The 17,803-nt window shown below is 52.3% G+C and overlaps 1 protein-coding gene across 6 annotated transcripts in view; it reads left to right on the top strand.

Moving 5' to 3' along the window:
• SMOC1 (SPARC related modular calcium binding 1) overlaps positions 1–17,803 on the top strand; it is a 147,843-nt gene that overhangs the window by 119,249 nt on the left and 10,791 nt on the right. For all 6 annotated transcript variants that reach the window (XM_082734003.1, XM_082733999.1, XM_082734001.1 and 3 more), the window contains exons 8-10: positions 9,144–9,336; positions 9,874–9,956; positions 11,727–11,832. In XM_082734003.1, coding sequence (XP_082590129.1) covers positions 9,144–9,336; positions 9,874–9,956; positions 11,727–11,832 — 382 coding nt within the window. The remainder of the gene's footprint in view (positions 1–9,143; positions 9,337–9,873; positions 9,957–11,726; positions 11,833–17,803) is intronic.

Raw genomic sequence — 17,803 nt, 5'->3', positions numbered from 1 at the left:
AGAAATGTTCTATCACTGATCTTGTTTGGTGTTGCCGGCACAGCGGTCATAAAGATCTTAGTTCCATTATTATCTGTTTAGCTGGCCTACCGCCAGCGTGTCCCCGTATCACCTGAGCCTGCGTGGACTGTGGCCACTGCCCACCTGTGGTCCATCCCTGCAGTCCAACCGAGGAGACTAGTTATTCACGAGGATGGGTCCGGAAGCCCAGGTTCCTTCCACATTTGCTGAGAACACTGCTACCTTAGACGGGCTAAGACTCTGGGGCCAGGGGAAATGCTTGGCCTCTACTTCTTCATTTAATCCCCCAGGGACCCTAAAGTATGTGTGCTATCATTACCCTGCTTTCATTGATAAGGAACCTGGGACTTAGAGAGCTGACAGACTGCCCAAGGTCACAGAGTAACACATGGTGGAGGCGGATCCATCCAACCCCATGTTCCTGGCCCCCACCCTGTGTGGCCTCCAGCTGTTGTTGACTTCCATGAAACAGCCACAGAGCCTTTCCTATGCCAGGCCCAGGGGTGGAGTGTGCAAACTGGGAGTGCTAGGCTCTTACTCGTGCTTTCAGTCTTGCCAAGGAAGCCCAGGTGTCCCTACACCACGCCCACTCCTGTTCCTCTGACTGCCCTGAGTTCCCTCTGGTGTTTGGGACAAGCCAGCTTCGAGCCTTGCTGCCATCCTCACCTGTTCTGGGCCGGGGGGAAGAGCATCTTTTGGTCAGTTCGTCCATCAGAAGGGGTCACCTCCTCCAGAGACCAACCTCCTCCAATGGCCCAAAGTCCATCTGTAGGTTAAGATTGGGTGATGGTACATTTTCACTTCATTTGGCTGCCCAAATGAATGAAATGCCCTTCAGATTAAAGAGATGGGAGAACCCATCCCAGTGGCAGGGCGACTGTTTTAAATGTGTGCATATTCTGTCTCTGTTCTCCCTCCGTCCTCCCCCCCGCTACCTGCTGCACCCCTGAACACATTTTTCAGGGCTTACTCTGTTCTCTTTGTCGGTGAGGCTGCTTCTCCTCTGACCTGGCAGGGCCTCTCCTCTGGGCCTTTCCTTTTCTAGGCCTGTTGTCTGTCCTCAGATCTGAAGGGAGGCCTGAGCAATGGTTCTCTGCGTTCCCCTCTTCTCTCGGGGGCTCTTGAAGCCCCTAGACAAGTACGCCTCGGGAGTCGGCACTGGCCTAGGGGCAGCTCAGTGCTGGATATGACAGAGGGCCCACGGTGGCGGGGCAGAGCCAGCCCAGTACCTGGTGCTTGGAACCGTCCTCCGGGGGCCACTTGGCCCAACCTGTGAAAAAGTGCAAAGTCCACAAGTGGGAAAAATAACCTCTTCACACAGTTGGCTTGAAGCCATAGGTGCTAAAACCCTGTGTGGCCAAGTAAACAAAAAGGGCCTGCTTGGCAATGTTCCATTAATCATTCCTGAAGACGGTGGGTTCCAGCTGCTTGTCCTTCCCTAGAGACCACACCTCCCGCCCTTCAAGACCTAGAAAGTCACTGCCTTCCGACCTGGTCCTACCTGTCCCTCCTCCTGCCTCTGCCGTGTCTCTTTGGCTGGATTCTGCACCCCGAGCCTGAAGCCAGCGGTGTAGGTGACTGCCACCCTCACTCGCTGACTCAGGGAACCCGGAGGCAGGGGCCGCCAGAGTTCTTCCGCCTCTGGAATTTCAAGTTGTGATTTCGGAAAGGTTGTTTTTAACACACGGTTTGTTGTTTTGGGTTATCGGGCAGCATTGCATTCATTTTTGATAAGAGGCAAGGTGGGCGTGTGGTATTGGAAGAGGTTTCGGGCGAATTGTGGGCAATCCACTAGTGTTTTCCTTAATGTTCTTGGCCTGCTGGACAATTCCGTTCACAGCGAAACATAAATAAGCTGCTCTCACTTTCCAGGAGGGTCACCTTTTATGGTTTTTTTTTCCCCCTAAGAAAATCCAGTGGTTGATAGTCTGAGGGTGGAGTATAGCATTTTCCAGGATGAGTCAAGGGGATAGACATTCTTATCTTGGTCTCCGCAGTCTCAGCCCCCCCACATTGGGCATTTACTCCACGGTGCGGGGCCCCATGTATGAAATGCCAGGCTAGAGCAGAATTCTGCCGCTGGAGATGGCACATAGCAGGGATTCAAGCAATAGAGGGGTTCTTGGGCTCTTTCTGTATCCTTTAAATAGAGACTCCACGGTTGTGCTATGAATAAGGAGCTGGGGGCCAGGGGTGGGGGTGGGGAGGATAAGGAAGAGAGCCATCGAGTCCTCGCTCTCGGGAACCTCCAGTCCAGACAAGTCATGGTCCCCAGTCTCCTCGAGGGGAGCAGATCCTCAGTCCTAGACTCAGGAGAGGGAGACTTCACTAAGATTGCGGCCCTCAGGGAAAGCTTCAGGGATGGAGGAAGGCCTGACGTGAGGATAGGTTAAGACCTCAGGGCTAGTTCTTTCGTCTTACTATGTCTCCCAGAACTTCCGTGGCCTCTCCAGAGGCTGACTCGGTGCCAACCTATGCCCAGTACCAGACCATGTGATAACGTGCGTCCACCAAGGCCCCTGACCTCCACTGCATCCTATGAGCCCTAATCTCATGGGTCACTCAGGATCCGTGTTGGGTCCGATGCTCTGGGGACACCCTCCTCTCTTGGCCCAGTGTCCTCCATTCCGTCATCTTCCCACTTCCTTTCCTCTTATGGAAGCAGTTCTGGGTCAGGATGGCCTGGGCAGCTGCCCTTCGTTTCCAACCGTGCCTCCACTAGGAGGAGAGCCTCTGGTTCTTTCTCCAGGAATATTGCCTCAGTCATCAAGACACCTTCCCAGTGCACATTTCTATGGCCCGTGACTTTCTATGGTTTTCTCTAAGACTGGGTTTTTTTCTTGCTCTCATTTTTCATATGGACCTTGTGATGGTTCATTTAGTGTGTGAACTTGGCTAGGGTACAGTGCCCAGTTTCTAGACCGATAGACTGTTTCTGCACTAGTCTAGATGTTGCTGCAAAGGTTGTTTTTTGTTTTTTAGAAAAGATTAACATTTGTAATCAGTTGACTTTAAGTAAAGCAGATGACCCTCCACAGCGTGGGAAGGCGTCGTCCGATCCATTGAAAGTTTTCAAAGCAAAATCTGAGATTTCCTGAAGAAGGAATTCTGCCTCCAGCCTGCAGCATAGAAATCCTGCCTGAGTTTCCAGCCTGCTGGCCTGACCTATTGATTTTGGACTCAGGATTGCAGGATCACTCCTACTTGAATTTCTAGCCTGCTGGCCTACCCGGCAAACTTCCCACTTGCCAGCCCCATGATCATGTGAGCCAATTCCTTAAAATAAATACCTCTCTCTCTATGTATATGTATAGATAGATTGATAGATAATATATTCATATACATATTATCTCTCTATATAACTCCATATATATGTGGACTTGGCTAGGCTATAGTGCCTATATATACACACACACACACATATGCATATATGTATATATATTAATTTATATAGAAAGATAATATATATATGAATATATATATAGAGAGAGAGAGGGGTCTAGATACAGACTGATCTAGATATCTAGGTATAGATGTAGATGTAGGTCTTTTTTTTTTTCTTTTTAAAGATTTTATTTATTTATTTATTTGACAGAGAGAAATCACAAGTAGATGGAGAGGCAGGCAGAGAGAGAGAGGAAGGGAAGCAGGCTCCCTGCTGAGCAGAGAGCCTGATGCGGGACTCGATCCCAGGACCCTGAGATCATGACCTGAGTGGAAGGCAGCAGCTTAACCCACTGAGCCACCCAGGCGCCCATAGATGTAGGTCTTTAATTGGTTCTCTTACTCTGAAGAACCCTGATTGCTACTGCCCGGCCCTGACTAACTGCCTTCTCCCCCACTGCCTCCATCGCTATGAGGCTCCCCTGTTCTTTCTCCAAAGAGTTCACGACGTGACTGGCTCTCGGATACCTGCAGGCCTGGGTTATGCAGTGTCTCAGCTTTTCTCTCTGCTCCTTTCTTTACCAGTTCCTCTTCTGGAAGGCAGCAGCCAGAAAGAAAGACCAGCCCAAGGACCTGAAACTTGAATCCTCTAATGTTTATGTTTGTTGGCCATTTTTGTTTAAAAAAGAAAAAAAGGAAAGAAGAAAAAAAAGGGGGGGAAAACGATAAAGGAGAAAAAGTTCCCAGGACAGAAGGATAAACTCTGGGCTAAAATCAGGATTGGGGATTAACTGAGGATTTAGGTTGTCCATGCTCTCCTTTGCTCCTAATTACCACAAGTAATTGAGAGGCGCAGAGGCAGGGGCTAGCCACAGCAGACAGAGCTGTTCTCCATGCTTATCCTGTCTTGGCGGGACACGTGAGAACCCGTGCCCTGGGCCTGCAGACGGGGTTTAGGTTTTGTCTGGTTCAGCCTCGTCTTTCCCTCCCCTGTCCCCCTCCCTGCCCCTCCCGCCCGGCTTCAGGCCCGCTTTGCCCTGGTGCTGGAGTAAGTGACAGCTAAGAAGGCCGTGTTTTCTGGGGGCCAGGGCTGGGCCGTGTCCTCATTTCTTCCATGGGACAGTATTCTGTCGTATTTCTTCTCTCAGGCAGACAGCGGTGTGTTGATGGAACTCAAAGCCCCCACTGCCGGGCGAGGAGTGACATGGGCGAGGAGTGACATGGGCGAGGAGTGACATGGCTCTCGTCTCTCTTCCGTACCATCCTGGCACTGGATCGTGGGGCGGGGGGTGCGGGAGTAGGTGAGAATGTGTCTTCCTGTCTCCGCTCGCCCCCTGGCCGGCCCTGACTGCTCCCCTCTCTGTCAAGCGTTTGCAGATGGGCCTGGCCCTTCTCACCATCAGGCCAAACCTTCTGATGTTGTCATACTTCCCTGAAGTTTCTGAAGCAGGGACAGAATGTTATAAAGCAGGGGTGTCCCCATCTGGGCAGCTCCCTCTCTGAACCAGAGGTCAGGAAGAGACCCTTGAAGGAGACCACTTGTCTTGAGTGATTGCAAAGTGATTTCTTGGTACCTGGGAAAATGGATAGTTGTAGATTTTAATATTCCTTTGGGAGGTGTAGACTTTAATATTCCTTTGGGAGGTGACCCAGAAGGACAGAGGGTGACAGCAGCCCTACGGAGGGGGCTGGCTTCTGTCTCCTCAGATACAGAATGTGTTTTGCCCCTTGATACATTCTGATTTATATTTGCATGACCTCTGGAGAAGCACTGGAGGAATAATCCATTGATTGAGCTATTATTGATTGATTGACTGAAGGGTGTGAGAACCTACAAAAGTCCTTGTATAAGGAGTAAATTGATCAGTGTGGAGTTGAGCAAGTTAAGGTGTTTCACATGCTACTGCTGTGTAACAGTCCACCCCAAAACTTAAATGGCAGACAACAAAAATAACTTATTCTTTAATTTATCATGTTTCTGTGGATTGGCTGCGTGTTTCCCTGGCTGGCTCTGTCTGAACTCATTCCTGGACTCATCCAGCTGGAGGGTCCATGGGATTGGGTGGCCAAGATGGCCAAGGGCACGCCTCTGGCGGTCGGGCTGGCTGCAGACGGAGTGACTCCTGTTTTCTTCTGTGCCTTTCATCTTCCAGTGGGCTGGCCTGGCTTCCTTCTGTGCTGTTCTAAGAAAGTGGAAAGTGAGGTTGCAAGGAAAGGCCTAGGCCTGGAAGGGACACGCTGTACCTCCCACCTGCCCTTTCCCTTGGTTCAGGCCAGTCAGCGTCTGGGTGAAGGGGTCTGAGGTGCGATTCACCGGAGCCCCTTTCTAACTATTTGCCACACCAAGGAAAAGAAGAATTGGGAATCGAATGAAGATCAGACTAGCATCTGGCAGTGAGAGATGGTGTTGAAGAGGGGTAGTAGGGAGCAAAGCCTGGGAGCAGACTCCCAGGGGGGCCCTCCCCCGCTCTGCTACTCCCTAGTTGTATGACCTTGAGGAAACCCTGCAGCCAGCTTGCGTTCTTGGGTCCTTCTCTGCTCCCTGAGGGTAATAATAGCACCTATCTTGAGGCTTGTGGTGAGCTTGAAGTGACTTAATACAAGCCAAGTGCCTAGTTCCAAGCTTGGCCCCCTGTAAACCCTGAAACAGGTGTGAGCTCTTCGTCTTCGTTTTGTGTCCTCTGATGGCAGGTGAGTGACAAATGTGGCTTTAGGTTTTCAGTTCCACAGCAAAGAGGCAAAAATACTTGGGTACAAGAAGTGTGGTATGTTCAGGCTGAGAAAAACCATTGGTTCAGAAGAAGCTGTGCCATGTTAATGGGCAAATGCGTGCGTTTACACACTTGGTTTGGAATGTGGCAGATATGGGGAGTCTGCAGAGTGACTGACCCAAGAGAACGTCACGCTAAAGATAAATTCATTTTTCCCCCAGCGCAAATTATTAGAGGCAGCAACCTGTGTCTAAAATTTAGCAAGACAGGCTCAACTGTCAGAAGCTCTTGACTGGGGTCCCAGCTCTCTCCTCTGGCTGAGTGCACTTGGGAAAATTCATGAATCCCCCCAAAGCTCAGCTCAGTCTACATAATAGACATGGTCCTAGTGCCCCCCTCAGATGGACAAAGAGAATAAGCAAGCAAAGCCCTTCGTCTATCACCGGGCACGTACTACTCAATGAATATTTGCTTTGACTGTTATTCATATAAAGATGGTCTTAAGGGAGATCTCTTTTGGAAGATAAATTTTCTGGGTACTCTTCACAAATGGTTAGTGATTATTATTATAAATTTCTCCTGTCTCTTTCTTAGAGGGGCATCTGGAATTTTCAGGGCCTGTCCTAAAGTAGCAAGCGAATGTGCCAACAGGCCATCACCCCTAGACATAGCCTTCTCTCTAATTCCATGCCAGGCCCATGTTTCCAAATTAGCAAGAGGTGTCCCTTGTGAGGTTTTTATTCTCCATCGAACTCCATGCAGCTTCTGTGGAGGCTGGCAGCACACCGTTCAGGGCAGCCTTCAAGGACTTCCAGAAGTCTGTCGACAGCCCCCGAACCATGGGATGCCGCCTCCTCTTAAATGACTTCTCTCCTCATTTCTGCAGTTTCGGGATCCCCAACGGTGTGAAGTCAGGTGATCGTTCCCCCGTCCCTGGGAAAGCTTCCCCCCGCCCCCACTCTCTTTGCCTCTCGCTTTTGGGCTGATTTATGGCTTTAGAATGTTGGCCCAGAGGATCTTAATTTAAAGCCTCTGTCGGGGTTGTTGCATGAACATGGTGCCAGTAAAAAGCTGTTTTCCTTTGGTTTTGCTCCTCCGTCGCCTTTCTCAAGGCATGAAATATGAGGTCGGGAAGTAAGGTAACCAAACTGGGATTGTGGGAGCTCTTGAAAAACTCTTGCATCATCCAAGCCAGGGGCCCAAGGCAGGATTCTAGGCCTTTAAGCCAACTTCATGTCTCCGGTAAACCCATCAATTTCTGTCTCTTACTCATCAATTTCTGTCTCTTATTTGAGCTGCCTCTAGAGTCTCTTCCGCTGGTAGTTCTAATTAGGTTCAGAATCCCTCCTCTGGAGTCTGTCTGCTCTTACAGACTCCTGTTCCTCTAGCCATAGGAGTTCTGTTTAGTTGCGCTGTATTTACTTTATAAGAACAGTAGTAATTTTTTTTTCATTTTCCAAATTCAAAGTTATATTTTGATTGTGAATGTGTTTTGCTCACCTGCCTCCTCCCCCTGAGATGTCTTTAGGGCACTAAGCAGACATTCCCTCCCCCACCCCCGCAACAATGAGAATCAAGGGACTGTCGCTTTTCCACGTTTTTTCTGGGAGAAGAATCTTTTGCCCATTGTGTGACTTTTCCCGGAGACCGTGTGGGACTGCTTCGCGGCTCCGCGTGCACCTGCTTTGTTGAAACACCTGCGCTGCTCGTCCGTGGGTCACTGATGGAGCTGCGGTTCAAAGGTTTGGCTCCTGTTGAGTTCAGTGGCTGTGACTTGGACCGTTTGGGCTCTTCAATGAGTTCCGTGAACCTCCAGGCTGCTGATACCGGCTTCCTGACTCGAAGAACATATTTTTATTAACACACTGTTAACATTTCATGGGATGCCCAAGACTATTCCTGTCATCTTCAAGAGGAAAGCTGTGGCCATCACGTTCGTGAAGGAAATAAAGATATAATAAAGAAATAGACAAAAGAGAGTAATAGTTCAGGTTTATGATGTTACCCCTTCTACTATTAAAAAAAAAAAACAAGTGGATGTGGGCGTATGTATTTTTTCATGTCATAGGTGCAAGACAGAAGGTCTAGGGCAGGCAGTGTTTAATTTCCATGGGATTCTGGGGTTTTCACAATTTTTTTTATACCAAGAAAAGAAACCCAATGCTATTTATTTTTTAATAACAGCAAGACAAATGAAAACATAAGAACCACCCAACAGGAAAGGGACATCAGGCAGGTCATAGACTGGTGGGTGGGGTTTTCAGGCCAGGGACCCGGCTCGGGGCGCCGCACACAGCCTGGGCCTAGCTTGGGGAATCCAGGTTTGGCTGTACAGACGTGTTCATGGGCTGCCCGCAGCCGCTGAGCACAGACACTTCCTGTGGGCGTCTTTCTCTCCCACTGGATAGAGCAGCACCATGTCTTGGCCTCGGGCCTGTCGAGCCTACTTTGCCCAGCCCTATTGGAGCCTGGGAAGGAGTGGGCTTGGGCTGTGTTTCTGCTCCTGTTGGGCGCTCAGCGTCGCTCCCCCAAGGCTGGCGGCTGTGGCTCAGTCCTGCTGGGTCTGGGCTTGGGAGAGTGTCCGCACACACAGGTATTCCTGCGTCCGCTCCTCAGCTCTCAGGGGTTAGGCTTCTGCACCTCTGCAGAGGAGCCTCAGCGGGAACCACTCTGAAAACAGTCAGGAATTCCACCCCCAGGGCAAACTGCTGTTCAGATAAGGAGCGGCCTTGCAGCCCCCAGCTGGCTTGTGGCCCTGCTGGAAGGAACTTCTCCAACTACGTGTGAATGCTAACGAACCCTGGCAGTGGAGAGGCTTTGGGGAGGTTCTGGGCCTCCAAACCCCCACTCCATCCCCACCCCCACTGTGGGGGCCGGTGCAAGGCCCGTGCGGGAGCCACAGCTCTCTGCCGGGTGATTCCCCAGCCATCTGTTGCTTGGGGCCAGGCTGGATCCTTGCTGGGAAAGCAGCAGTGAGTGATATGCTGCAAGAGTGCGAGTCACCACAGGCTGCCTCTTCTCTTGCAGAGAGAGTCCATTCATGTGACCAGGAGAGGCAGAGCGCCCTGGAAGAGGCCAGGCAGAATCCCCGGGAGGGCATTGTCATCCCCGAGTGCGCCCCCGGGGGGCTCTACAAGCCTGTGCAATGCCACCAGTCCACTGGCTACTGCTGGTGTGTGTTGGTGGACACGGGGCGCCCACTGCCCGGGACCTCCACACGGTAAGCCCTCCCCACCCCACACACCCGGAGCCTGTCCAGTCCCTGAGATGGACCCCGCGGGGAGGAGCAGAAGCTTGCTGTTAGGCTAGCTTCACATTTCCCTGCTTGCCTGGCCGGGTGGGAATCAAGGCACTAGGAGAATGTTTCTGCACTGTGTCCTGGGTTCTGGTCACAGTTCTATTCCTTCTAGCTGAGTGACCTTGGAGAAGCAGGTTGGAACCTCAGTGCACTGGTGAGGAGGTTAAGGCCCTGCCTGAGTCCCTAGGTTCTGTAGATCCCAAAAGTCCTGCATGCAGACACAAGGTGACTCCGCTCTGCTTGAGTGACAACTGGGGACATGCCCCAACATGTCTCTGTGGGAACATTGCTACCGGGATTGGGCAGCTGCTGGACAGCGCAGGAGATAATCCGCAGCCTGCCCTGGGAGTTCTAAGCTCAGTGGCAACAGGATGGTTGCTACCAGCTGTGGCTCCAGCGGGCTCATGAGGTTCCTGGCCCCTCCTCACCCCTCCCCCACTCCCGTGTCTCTCTTCCCAGCTACGTGATGCCCAGTTGTGAGAGCGATGCCAGGGCCAAGAGTGCGGAGGTGGACGATCCCTTCAAGGACAGGGAGCTGCCAGGTGGGAGACAAGGCTGCCCCTTGCTGATGCCCTCCTCTCTTCCTATTCCTGCACCTCCCATCATGCCCAAGCAACTCCTGCCTCTGCTCTGGCTCTGTCTCCCCTTTTGTAGGATGGCATGGGGGGTGGGGGGTGGGGCAAAGCCTCCCAGGAGCCTTGGGACCTGCATCCAGGCTGGGATTCGTCCCTAAGGACGCCGGTGCCCTTGAGCCATTTGTTCCTCCTCCTTGCTCTTAGCTTTTATCTTCATAATGTAGCCATTGGGTTAAAATCATATTCTTGCGATCCTGCAATTCTTTGTCCATCCGGGGTGATTGGGACAGTGTTCCAGGGGCTGAGAGGAGAGCTTTCAGGGAGGGGCTGTCCTGAGGGGCATGGGCAGTGTCCGTGGCCAGCCCAGTACTGTGCTTTCACAACCATCCCGGTAGCACAGCACTGTCACTGGGATGTGACACAAGATGCGCAGGCAGGGGGCCCAGAGCCTCCAGCTGGCTGCTGTGAGGGGTTTTTCATATTTACAGTGTGCTCTGCCAGCGGGTGACAGGAAGGTCACTAAATTTTGGTGGCTTGGAACAGGGTAGTCTTTAGCAAGCACAGACTCGGACCTGTGCTGAGGGGAGCTGGGCCCCCTCCCCACTCCCCGTCAGGACTCCACCCTGAGAACTGAAAGCAGAATCTCCTGAAAGTCCTGTTGTGAAAACCAGTCTGTCCCGAGAGATTGGAGTTGTAGAGGCCAGAGTACCCGCTTCGGGTCTCCCCCCCCCCCCCCCCCCCCCGCCAACAGCATGAACTGAAATTCCGCCATGTGCCGGGCATGAGGGTGAGATCAAGGGCTCTGAACAGCACGAGGCTCCCACAGCTGAGGACACAGATACAAATAAATGAATACAAGCTGGTATAAAGAGCCGTGGCAGGTGCTCTGAAGGGGAAGAGCCGTGAGTCGTGAGCCGTGAGACGTGAAGGGAGACTGTGGTTCCAGGTCCGGGGCTTCTCTGAGAAGGTGGCGCTTCACCAGAGACCGAGTGGGTTGCCGGAGGGAAGACAGAGCTGTCACCGCAGAGAGGAGGGTTGTGGGAATGACCGTAGGGCCCAGTGGGGGCCAGCAGTCATGAATATACAGGGATGCCCACCTATCTGGTTGTTCACACCAGCAGAGCTAATGCATGGGGGAGAGACTGGGGTTTTGCCGAAACCAAGCAATGGAACAAACTAGAAAGGAAGGGAGGTTTTATCATCATCTGAGCTGGATGAGACAGAAGTGAAGAAAGGAGATGGTTCTTGGACAGATAAACTTGGTAGGGCTACTTGAGTCACCTCCGACCACTGGGGGACATCTTCGTCCCTTGTGCCCCCTCAGCACCTGCTCGTTCTCAGGAGAGCAGTGTTTGTGACGCTCTAGCGTGACCACCTGGTCAGACTCTCCCCGAGCTAGCTGGCGTTCCCAGCAGACTCTGAACTTGGGCGGATAGGGACCCTGTGTACCTAATCCCTAACATTTGACATAGCGCCTCAGTTGATACTCAGCAAAAATTTGTGGAACGGAAGAAAAGTGAAAGCATGATTTTCCATTTGTTCTGTGGGTCCCTTGTGGGCGGTGGGTAGAGGAACTGTGGGGGTTTATGAGACTCATCTGAGCCATAAATAGTTCCCAGAGTGGATTTGGCTGGGCAAGAAGGACCTGGGGAGGTTTGGGAAATGGTGGCAGTTGAAGAAACCGTTTGCTTGATTACTTACCTGGCAGCTGCCTTTAAATCTCACTTTATCTTTCAGGCTGTCCAGAAGGGAAGAAGATGGAATTCATCACCAGCCTCCTGGATGCTCTCACCACTGACATGGTGCAGGCCATTAACTCAGCAGCGCCTACTGGAGGTGGGAGGTGAGAATGTGAGCAGGACTGGGGGAGGTGTGTCCCTGACTTTTCAGAAGTGGGGAGGGGCTAGGCAGGGCAGGGGCCTGTCCCACCTTCTGCCAAAGATCTTCTGATCCTCTCTCCTCCCGGTTCTTGGGGACTTGCCTGCTTCTGCCTTTTAGTTACCTGATGACAGGCAAGCTCAGGGCGTCTGGAGACTTCCAGCACCTTAGTCTCAGGAGTGGATGCATTGGGGTGAGAGTCCTCAGTCGCAGGAAGGAGGAAGGGGTATGTAACGGGAGCAGAAAGGAAGGACAGAGCACTTAGTGAGTTTCTTCTCTTCCGAGAAGGCAGGCATCATGAGCTTTTTTGACTTCCTGAAAATCCCAAGGGCTCCAGCTGGGAGGTTGGACATTGCCATACCCAAATCCATCCTAGTTCAAGGGACGATATGTAGGTTGAAGGCATTTCTAAATGAGGCTGAAATGCACACATGCACCATGACCAGCATCCCAGCACTCACTCATTAGCCCATTAGGCCAGTGGTTGGAGTACACATCCATCCATCCTTCCATCCAACCACCCATCCATCCACCCATCTATCCATTCAGCACCTGGTGAATGGATAAGCATGCCAAGCACTGGCCTAAGGCCTGGGAATGCAGGATGTGAGGCATGTTCCTGTCTTTAAAGTTTGCAGCTTGGTGGGCACCCTAGACTGTAGATAGATATTTGCAAATTGCATCCTAAGTATGAGAAATGAGGTGGAAGAACAGGGAAGGATTTGCCAACTCAGTCTGGAAGAATCAGAAAGGCTTCCTGGAGGAGGTGATAGCTGGACAAGTAGGACTGAGACAGCAAAAGAAGGGGAGTCATCAGGAAAAAGGAAAGAATACTGGGGCTCCAAGAAAGAGAGTATCTGTAGTCCAGGAGGCCTGGGCCAGGGAGGACAGGGTGAGGAGGAGAGGAGAGTGCAACAGATGAGACAGAAGGGACAGTTGGGAGCTAGGAAACCAGAGAGGAGGCACAACAGGGGATGAATGTGGAGGGGGTTCAGCAGTGGAAGAAGTAGCCAGGCTCGGCAGGGTTGGGCAGCCTGCCTCTGGGCTCCGAGGCTCACCGAGGGGGAGCAGGGCGAGTCCCTTCACCTCTGCCCAGAGGCAGAGCTGTCGTCAGCAAGGCAAGGAGTGCCCGCATGGTGACAGGCCCAGGCCTGTAAAAGGCCCTGGCATGGCTGCCTGGCCAGCGAGCCACAGAACCACAGGGCATGTGTCCGGCGCAGGGAAACAGGGCTGTCAGTGATGCTGCCACTTGAGGCAGGTGTGGGCGGCTGTCCAGGAAGCCCAAGGTTAGGTCATGTCCAAATGAATGCAGAGCTTGCCACCTCCCGGGTGCCACTTGGAAGCTGCAGTCCAGCGCATGCAATCTCAGCAGCCCCACGGGCCTGTGAGCTCTTGGGTTGGTTTCTGGTTTAACACACCCTGTGGATGGGATCAGCCTCCCCAGGAAGCCCAGCCCTATGTCTGAGACGATGGAGAGGGCCTGACAGGCTGGCGGAGGGGGCTGCTTGGGGGCAGCTGCAGGCGCTCGACCACTGAGAAGCTATGGTGGAAAGAACCGTAGCCAGACTTCCAAGAAGGGTTGGTGGGAGAAGATGGTGAAAACTTACTTAGTAGTCCATGCCGTGGTGATTTACGCTTGGAATACCTGTTGTTTCAGGCAAAAATGGGGATGAGATACTTGTTTATTAGAAGAGAGTGGAAAAAGTATCCAGGAGGGGGCATGGGCTTCAGAAGTCCAGGTCTGGGCGCTTTGCCCCCACAGCCCCCTGGAGCTGGCGGCCCTGACCAGCCACTTGGGGAGCCTGCCTGTGTTTCCACAGTGCTCCTGAGAAGGCAAGATTTCAAGTGTGTCCCACTTGCTTCTTGGGAGCTCGCCTCTTGAGCATGGTCTTGCCTGGGCCCCAGGCGGACTAAGGGCACTAGGGAAGTACCAGAACTAAACGGGTCCTGGGCCAGTGGGTAAGGGACCCACAAGGGACTGAGGGCACAGTCAGGGGCCCCTGGCTAGGGGACATCAGGACTTGATGCCTTGCCCTCAAATTGCAGGCCAAAGGGATCTTTGCAGAAAATAAAAACTAAGAAGTGTATGATGTTTTTAATCACAGTTTTTAATATCCATGTGTCTTTAGGGAAGAGATTTTCTTTTTTCTTTTGAAAAAAAAAAAAAAACCCTCTCTTTAAGGTGTAATACAGATATAGACTTGGGAAAAGATAAAAAAAACATTCTTTCCTAAACATGTTTTCCATTTTAAGCTCCTAATATGCCAGATCGTATTTGGTTTTGATGGGAATGAAAGGTTTGAATCACACGGGGAATTGTGTTACTTAGAGGCTGTATTCATAATCATAATACAGGCAAGGGGAACCAAGAAATAGACTAGAAATCTAGGCAGGGGCAAGGGGACGCAGGATGAAGCAGAGAGAAGCACTTGTACAGGAGGCCACTTCCTGGATTTCAAGTCCTCCAAGGTCTCTCACTATATTTCAGGCGAGTGCTAGCTCTGACCTGAGCTGGCCCTGCAGGAGGGTCTCACTGGCCATGTCCTCCCTCCCTTCATTGTGCTCCAGCCGCTGTCTTTCTCAGTACCTCCAACAGACCTTGAACCTGAACCCTCCAGGTTCCTGCCTGCTCCCCGGGCCGCCATGCCAGCTACTGCTGCAGCCTGGAATATCAGGCCCCTTCTTTCTGTGACTAGCCCCGACTATCCATTTTAATGTCACCTTCTCAACAACCAGCCAGTCTAAAGGAGCTGTCGGTCACCTTCTATCTCCACACCTCTGTTTAATTTCTCAGCTGAGCATGTACACTAGCTGATATTTTGCTGGTTTATTTATTGTCTGTTTCACCCCTACTGAATGAAAATCTAAGTTCTATAGAGAAGGAACATGGGCTACGTTCTTCCCTGCTGTGTTCCTAGTCCTTGACACATAGTAGATGCCCAATAAAATATCTGTTGAACGAATAAGCAGCTGAAGGTACCTTTTTATCCTACACATCAGAGGGTTATCCACCTGCTGCAAGACTCATCATGAGGCCAATGGTAGCCATCATTCACCACGGCCCTCCTTTGTCACCAGGGCCCTAATGCACTCTGCGCAGGCCCCAGAGACTTGGGGCACTGTGTGGATGGACCCTAGATAGGCACCCTTGTATGAAGAAAGCGCCAAGGCACAGGGCAGCTGAAGGTTGGGCGGCACATCTGGAAGAGGACTATGGAAGAGAAGTTGGGAATCCAGGCTGCCTGGGTTCTGGCCTTGGCCCTGAATATGGGCAACATTGGGACTGTAGGCATAGGAGGCTGAAGTCAAGGAAGACACATCCGATCCCTCCTCCCTCCTCTCAGGGTCTGGTAATTAAGGCTGGCCATTTGCTGGGGCCAGCGGGAAGAGGGGACAGAGCAGTCCTGTCTTCTCCCTGACCTACCACCTGTTGGGTATAGAGATTCAGGCTTTGTACAGATTATTACATCTCTGGCCTTCCCTGGTATAAGCTCTGTGTGGAGTTCTGGGGGCAAACAGGGACAGAGGCAAAGTCCCTGGCCTGGAGGAGCTTCGGTCTGGTTGAAAGAAGAGGTAGACAATCCCGGGATTGCGCTATGGACTCAGGGGGCAACAGAGGACAGGAAAGTGCCTCAGGGACTTGGGCGTGGGAGGGTCGGAGAGGGAGGCTTCAGAGAGATGACATTTGAGCCACATCCTCAGTGTGAAGGGGAAATGTCCAGCCTAGAGGGACTGGGGCAGAGGGGCCCTAGGAGCCGTGAGATGGGGCCCCGTGCAGGGAGCCGTGAGACGTGCGGCTTCCATCTGGGAGGCAGGCAAAAGGTGAAGCTGTAGTTTGGGCAGAGGCCAGATCATGCCGGACCTGGGGATTCATGCCAGGGCAGCACGACGCCCGTGATTTAGGTGAGTGTTTGGAGGAATCATCCTGAAGGCTCTGGGGACGCAGGATGGGGAGGGAGCAAGATGGAGTGCGGAAGGTTACAGCCATCATTGGAGGGGCAGGTGAGGAGAGGCCGCACTACAGCTCTGGGGGAAGGGGGTGGTGGTTTGCTGAAGCTTTAGCAGCGAAATTAATCCGATTTCAAGATGATTTGTTAGTTACAGGACATGGCAGGGAGCGGAGATAGCTGCTTCCTTTTCTGGCCTTCCAGACTGATTTGGGTGGGGGAGCGGTACTGCCCAAATCTGAGAATAGGCAGAGTGCAATGGGGTGTCCACAGAACCACCTGCAGTCAGTGCTGGGAGGGGTGGCCGGCAAGTATCGTTGGAAGCTGGCAGTTCTCAGTGAAGGTTTCCGGATGATTGAATCATCCTCATGGTCCTTCCCACTGGGGCTCCAGGGGGAGAGCTGCCCCAGATCAGCCCTCCCATGGTGCCCCATTAACATTTATCAGACCCCAAGGAAGAGTTCTGAGATCCCAGCTGGCAGAATCTTCTCGAGCAGGGAAACCCTCCCCTTTCTCCATCTCACCCTAGAGAAAGTCAACTTTGAGGGGAGGCGGGATGGGCTGTGTGAGCCTTCTGGTGAGAGACTGTGCGCGCAGTGGCTCCCTCCTTCCTGCCCAGTGCAGCTACTTGTCGATGGCCTTGCAAGGAAGAGGCTGGAATGTGGCTGACTTGGCATTTCCCAGCCCCACCCGCCCACACAGCTGGCAGGGTCCAGACTCCTCTCCAGATGGGGCTCAGTTGGTCTGCTTGGCTTGGCTAGTGCTTCCAAGCCGTCCTGCCTCACCTTCTTTAAAACTGCTTGGGACAGCAGAGCAAGGCCCGAGATGTTGGCCAAAGCAAGTTTTCTCGGGGCGAATGGGCCTGGCTCTCCAGCTGTGCGTTGCTGCCAAGGCAGGCCTGGCAGGGTGAGGCTGCAGAAGCAAAACTGAAAGCATTGCAGGACAAGGGCAGCACCTGTCCCCTCTCCATTCGGGGGACAACTCAATAGGGCCAGACCAGGGAGGCGCCTGGCTCGAGTGGGTTCCCTCATCCATGGAGGTGGGAGTCAACAGGACAGCCACCCAAACAGCTCAGAGACAGAGTTGCCACCAGTCTTAAGATTTGTTTTTCCAAAATCTGGGATTTGGTATCCTGTGGGTGTGACTTTCCATACCATATCCAAGGAAGCTTGGATAACTCTACACACGCAATGAACCCTTTCAGTAGAGTAGAGCCTCCCCTGCAGGGACACCGGTGGCACGGACGCCGGTGACACGGTGGAGTGATGTAAGGAACCATCTCGCCCTCTGATGCAGGGTCCCCAGCCCTCACCTGATGAGCAGATTTGAAATCCAGCAACTCTGATCTCTAGGGGCTGCTGGGTGCACATATGGGAGAGAACGGTTGGAGCTTTGGTACCAGTGTAAGCCAGCCTGGAGCTAGGAGTGCAAACTGCCAGTGTTTTCAGAGGATACTTCTGGAAGGCTGCAAGAGCTGGAGGGATCAGTGGGGTATGGTTTTGAGGTCAAGGATAAGTTAGGGGGAATCTAACTTTGATGGAAGGGACTCCAATAAGACTGAGAGATTTCTAGAAACTCTGGGGGGAGGCTCTTTTGCCCCACTCAGCCAGCACTCCCCTGGGAAAATCTCAGCTTCTCCTTAGCTAACTGAGACCTCTCTTTGAGTCTTTTGTGCATGCGCGCCCACTGCTGGTTTGACCAACCCAGACTCCTGACCCAACTCAGTCTTGACTTGATTTTGTATGACGCATGGTATGGACTTAAAGCTGTTGTAAACCTAGAAACCTGGTTTTCAGAGTTTTAGACTAAATATCTTCAGTAGTTTTCCATTATGTTTTGTTGGAAATACTTGTTGGAAACAGCTTCCAAACCCGTCCAGCTACTGTCCTTTATCTCGCCCCATCTTCTTCCAGAAGGCTTATGGTTAAACATTCTTCTGGGGCCATGGCTGCAGTGTCCTTCCCTCTAGATCAAGGGTTCTTCAGCTGA

Source organism: Mustela nivalis (genome assembly GCF_964662115.1).
Source record: "Mustela nivalis genome assembly, chromosome: 6".
NCBI lineage: Eukaryota > Metazoa > Chordata > Mammalia > Carnivora > Mustelidae > Mustela > Mustela nivalis.
Note: the sequence above shows the minus strand (reverse complement) of the source record. Positions and strands in the feature narration are given on the sequence as shown.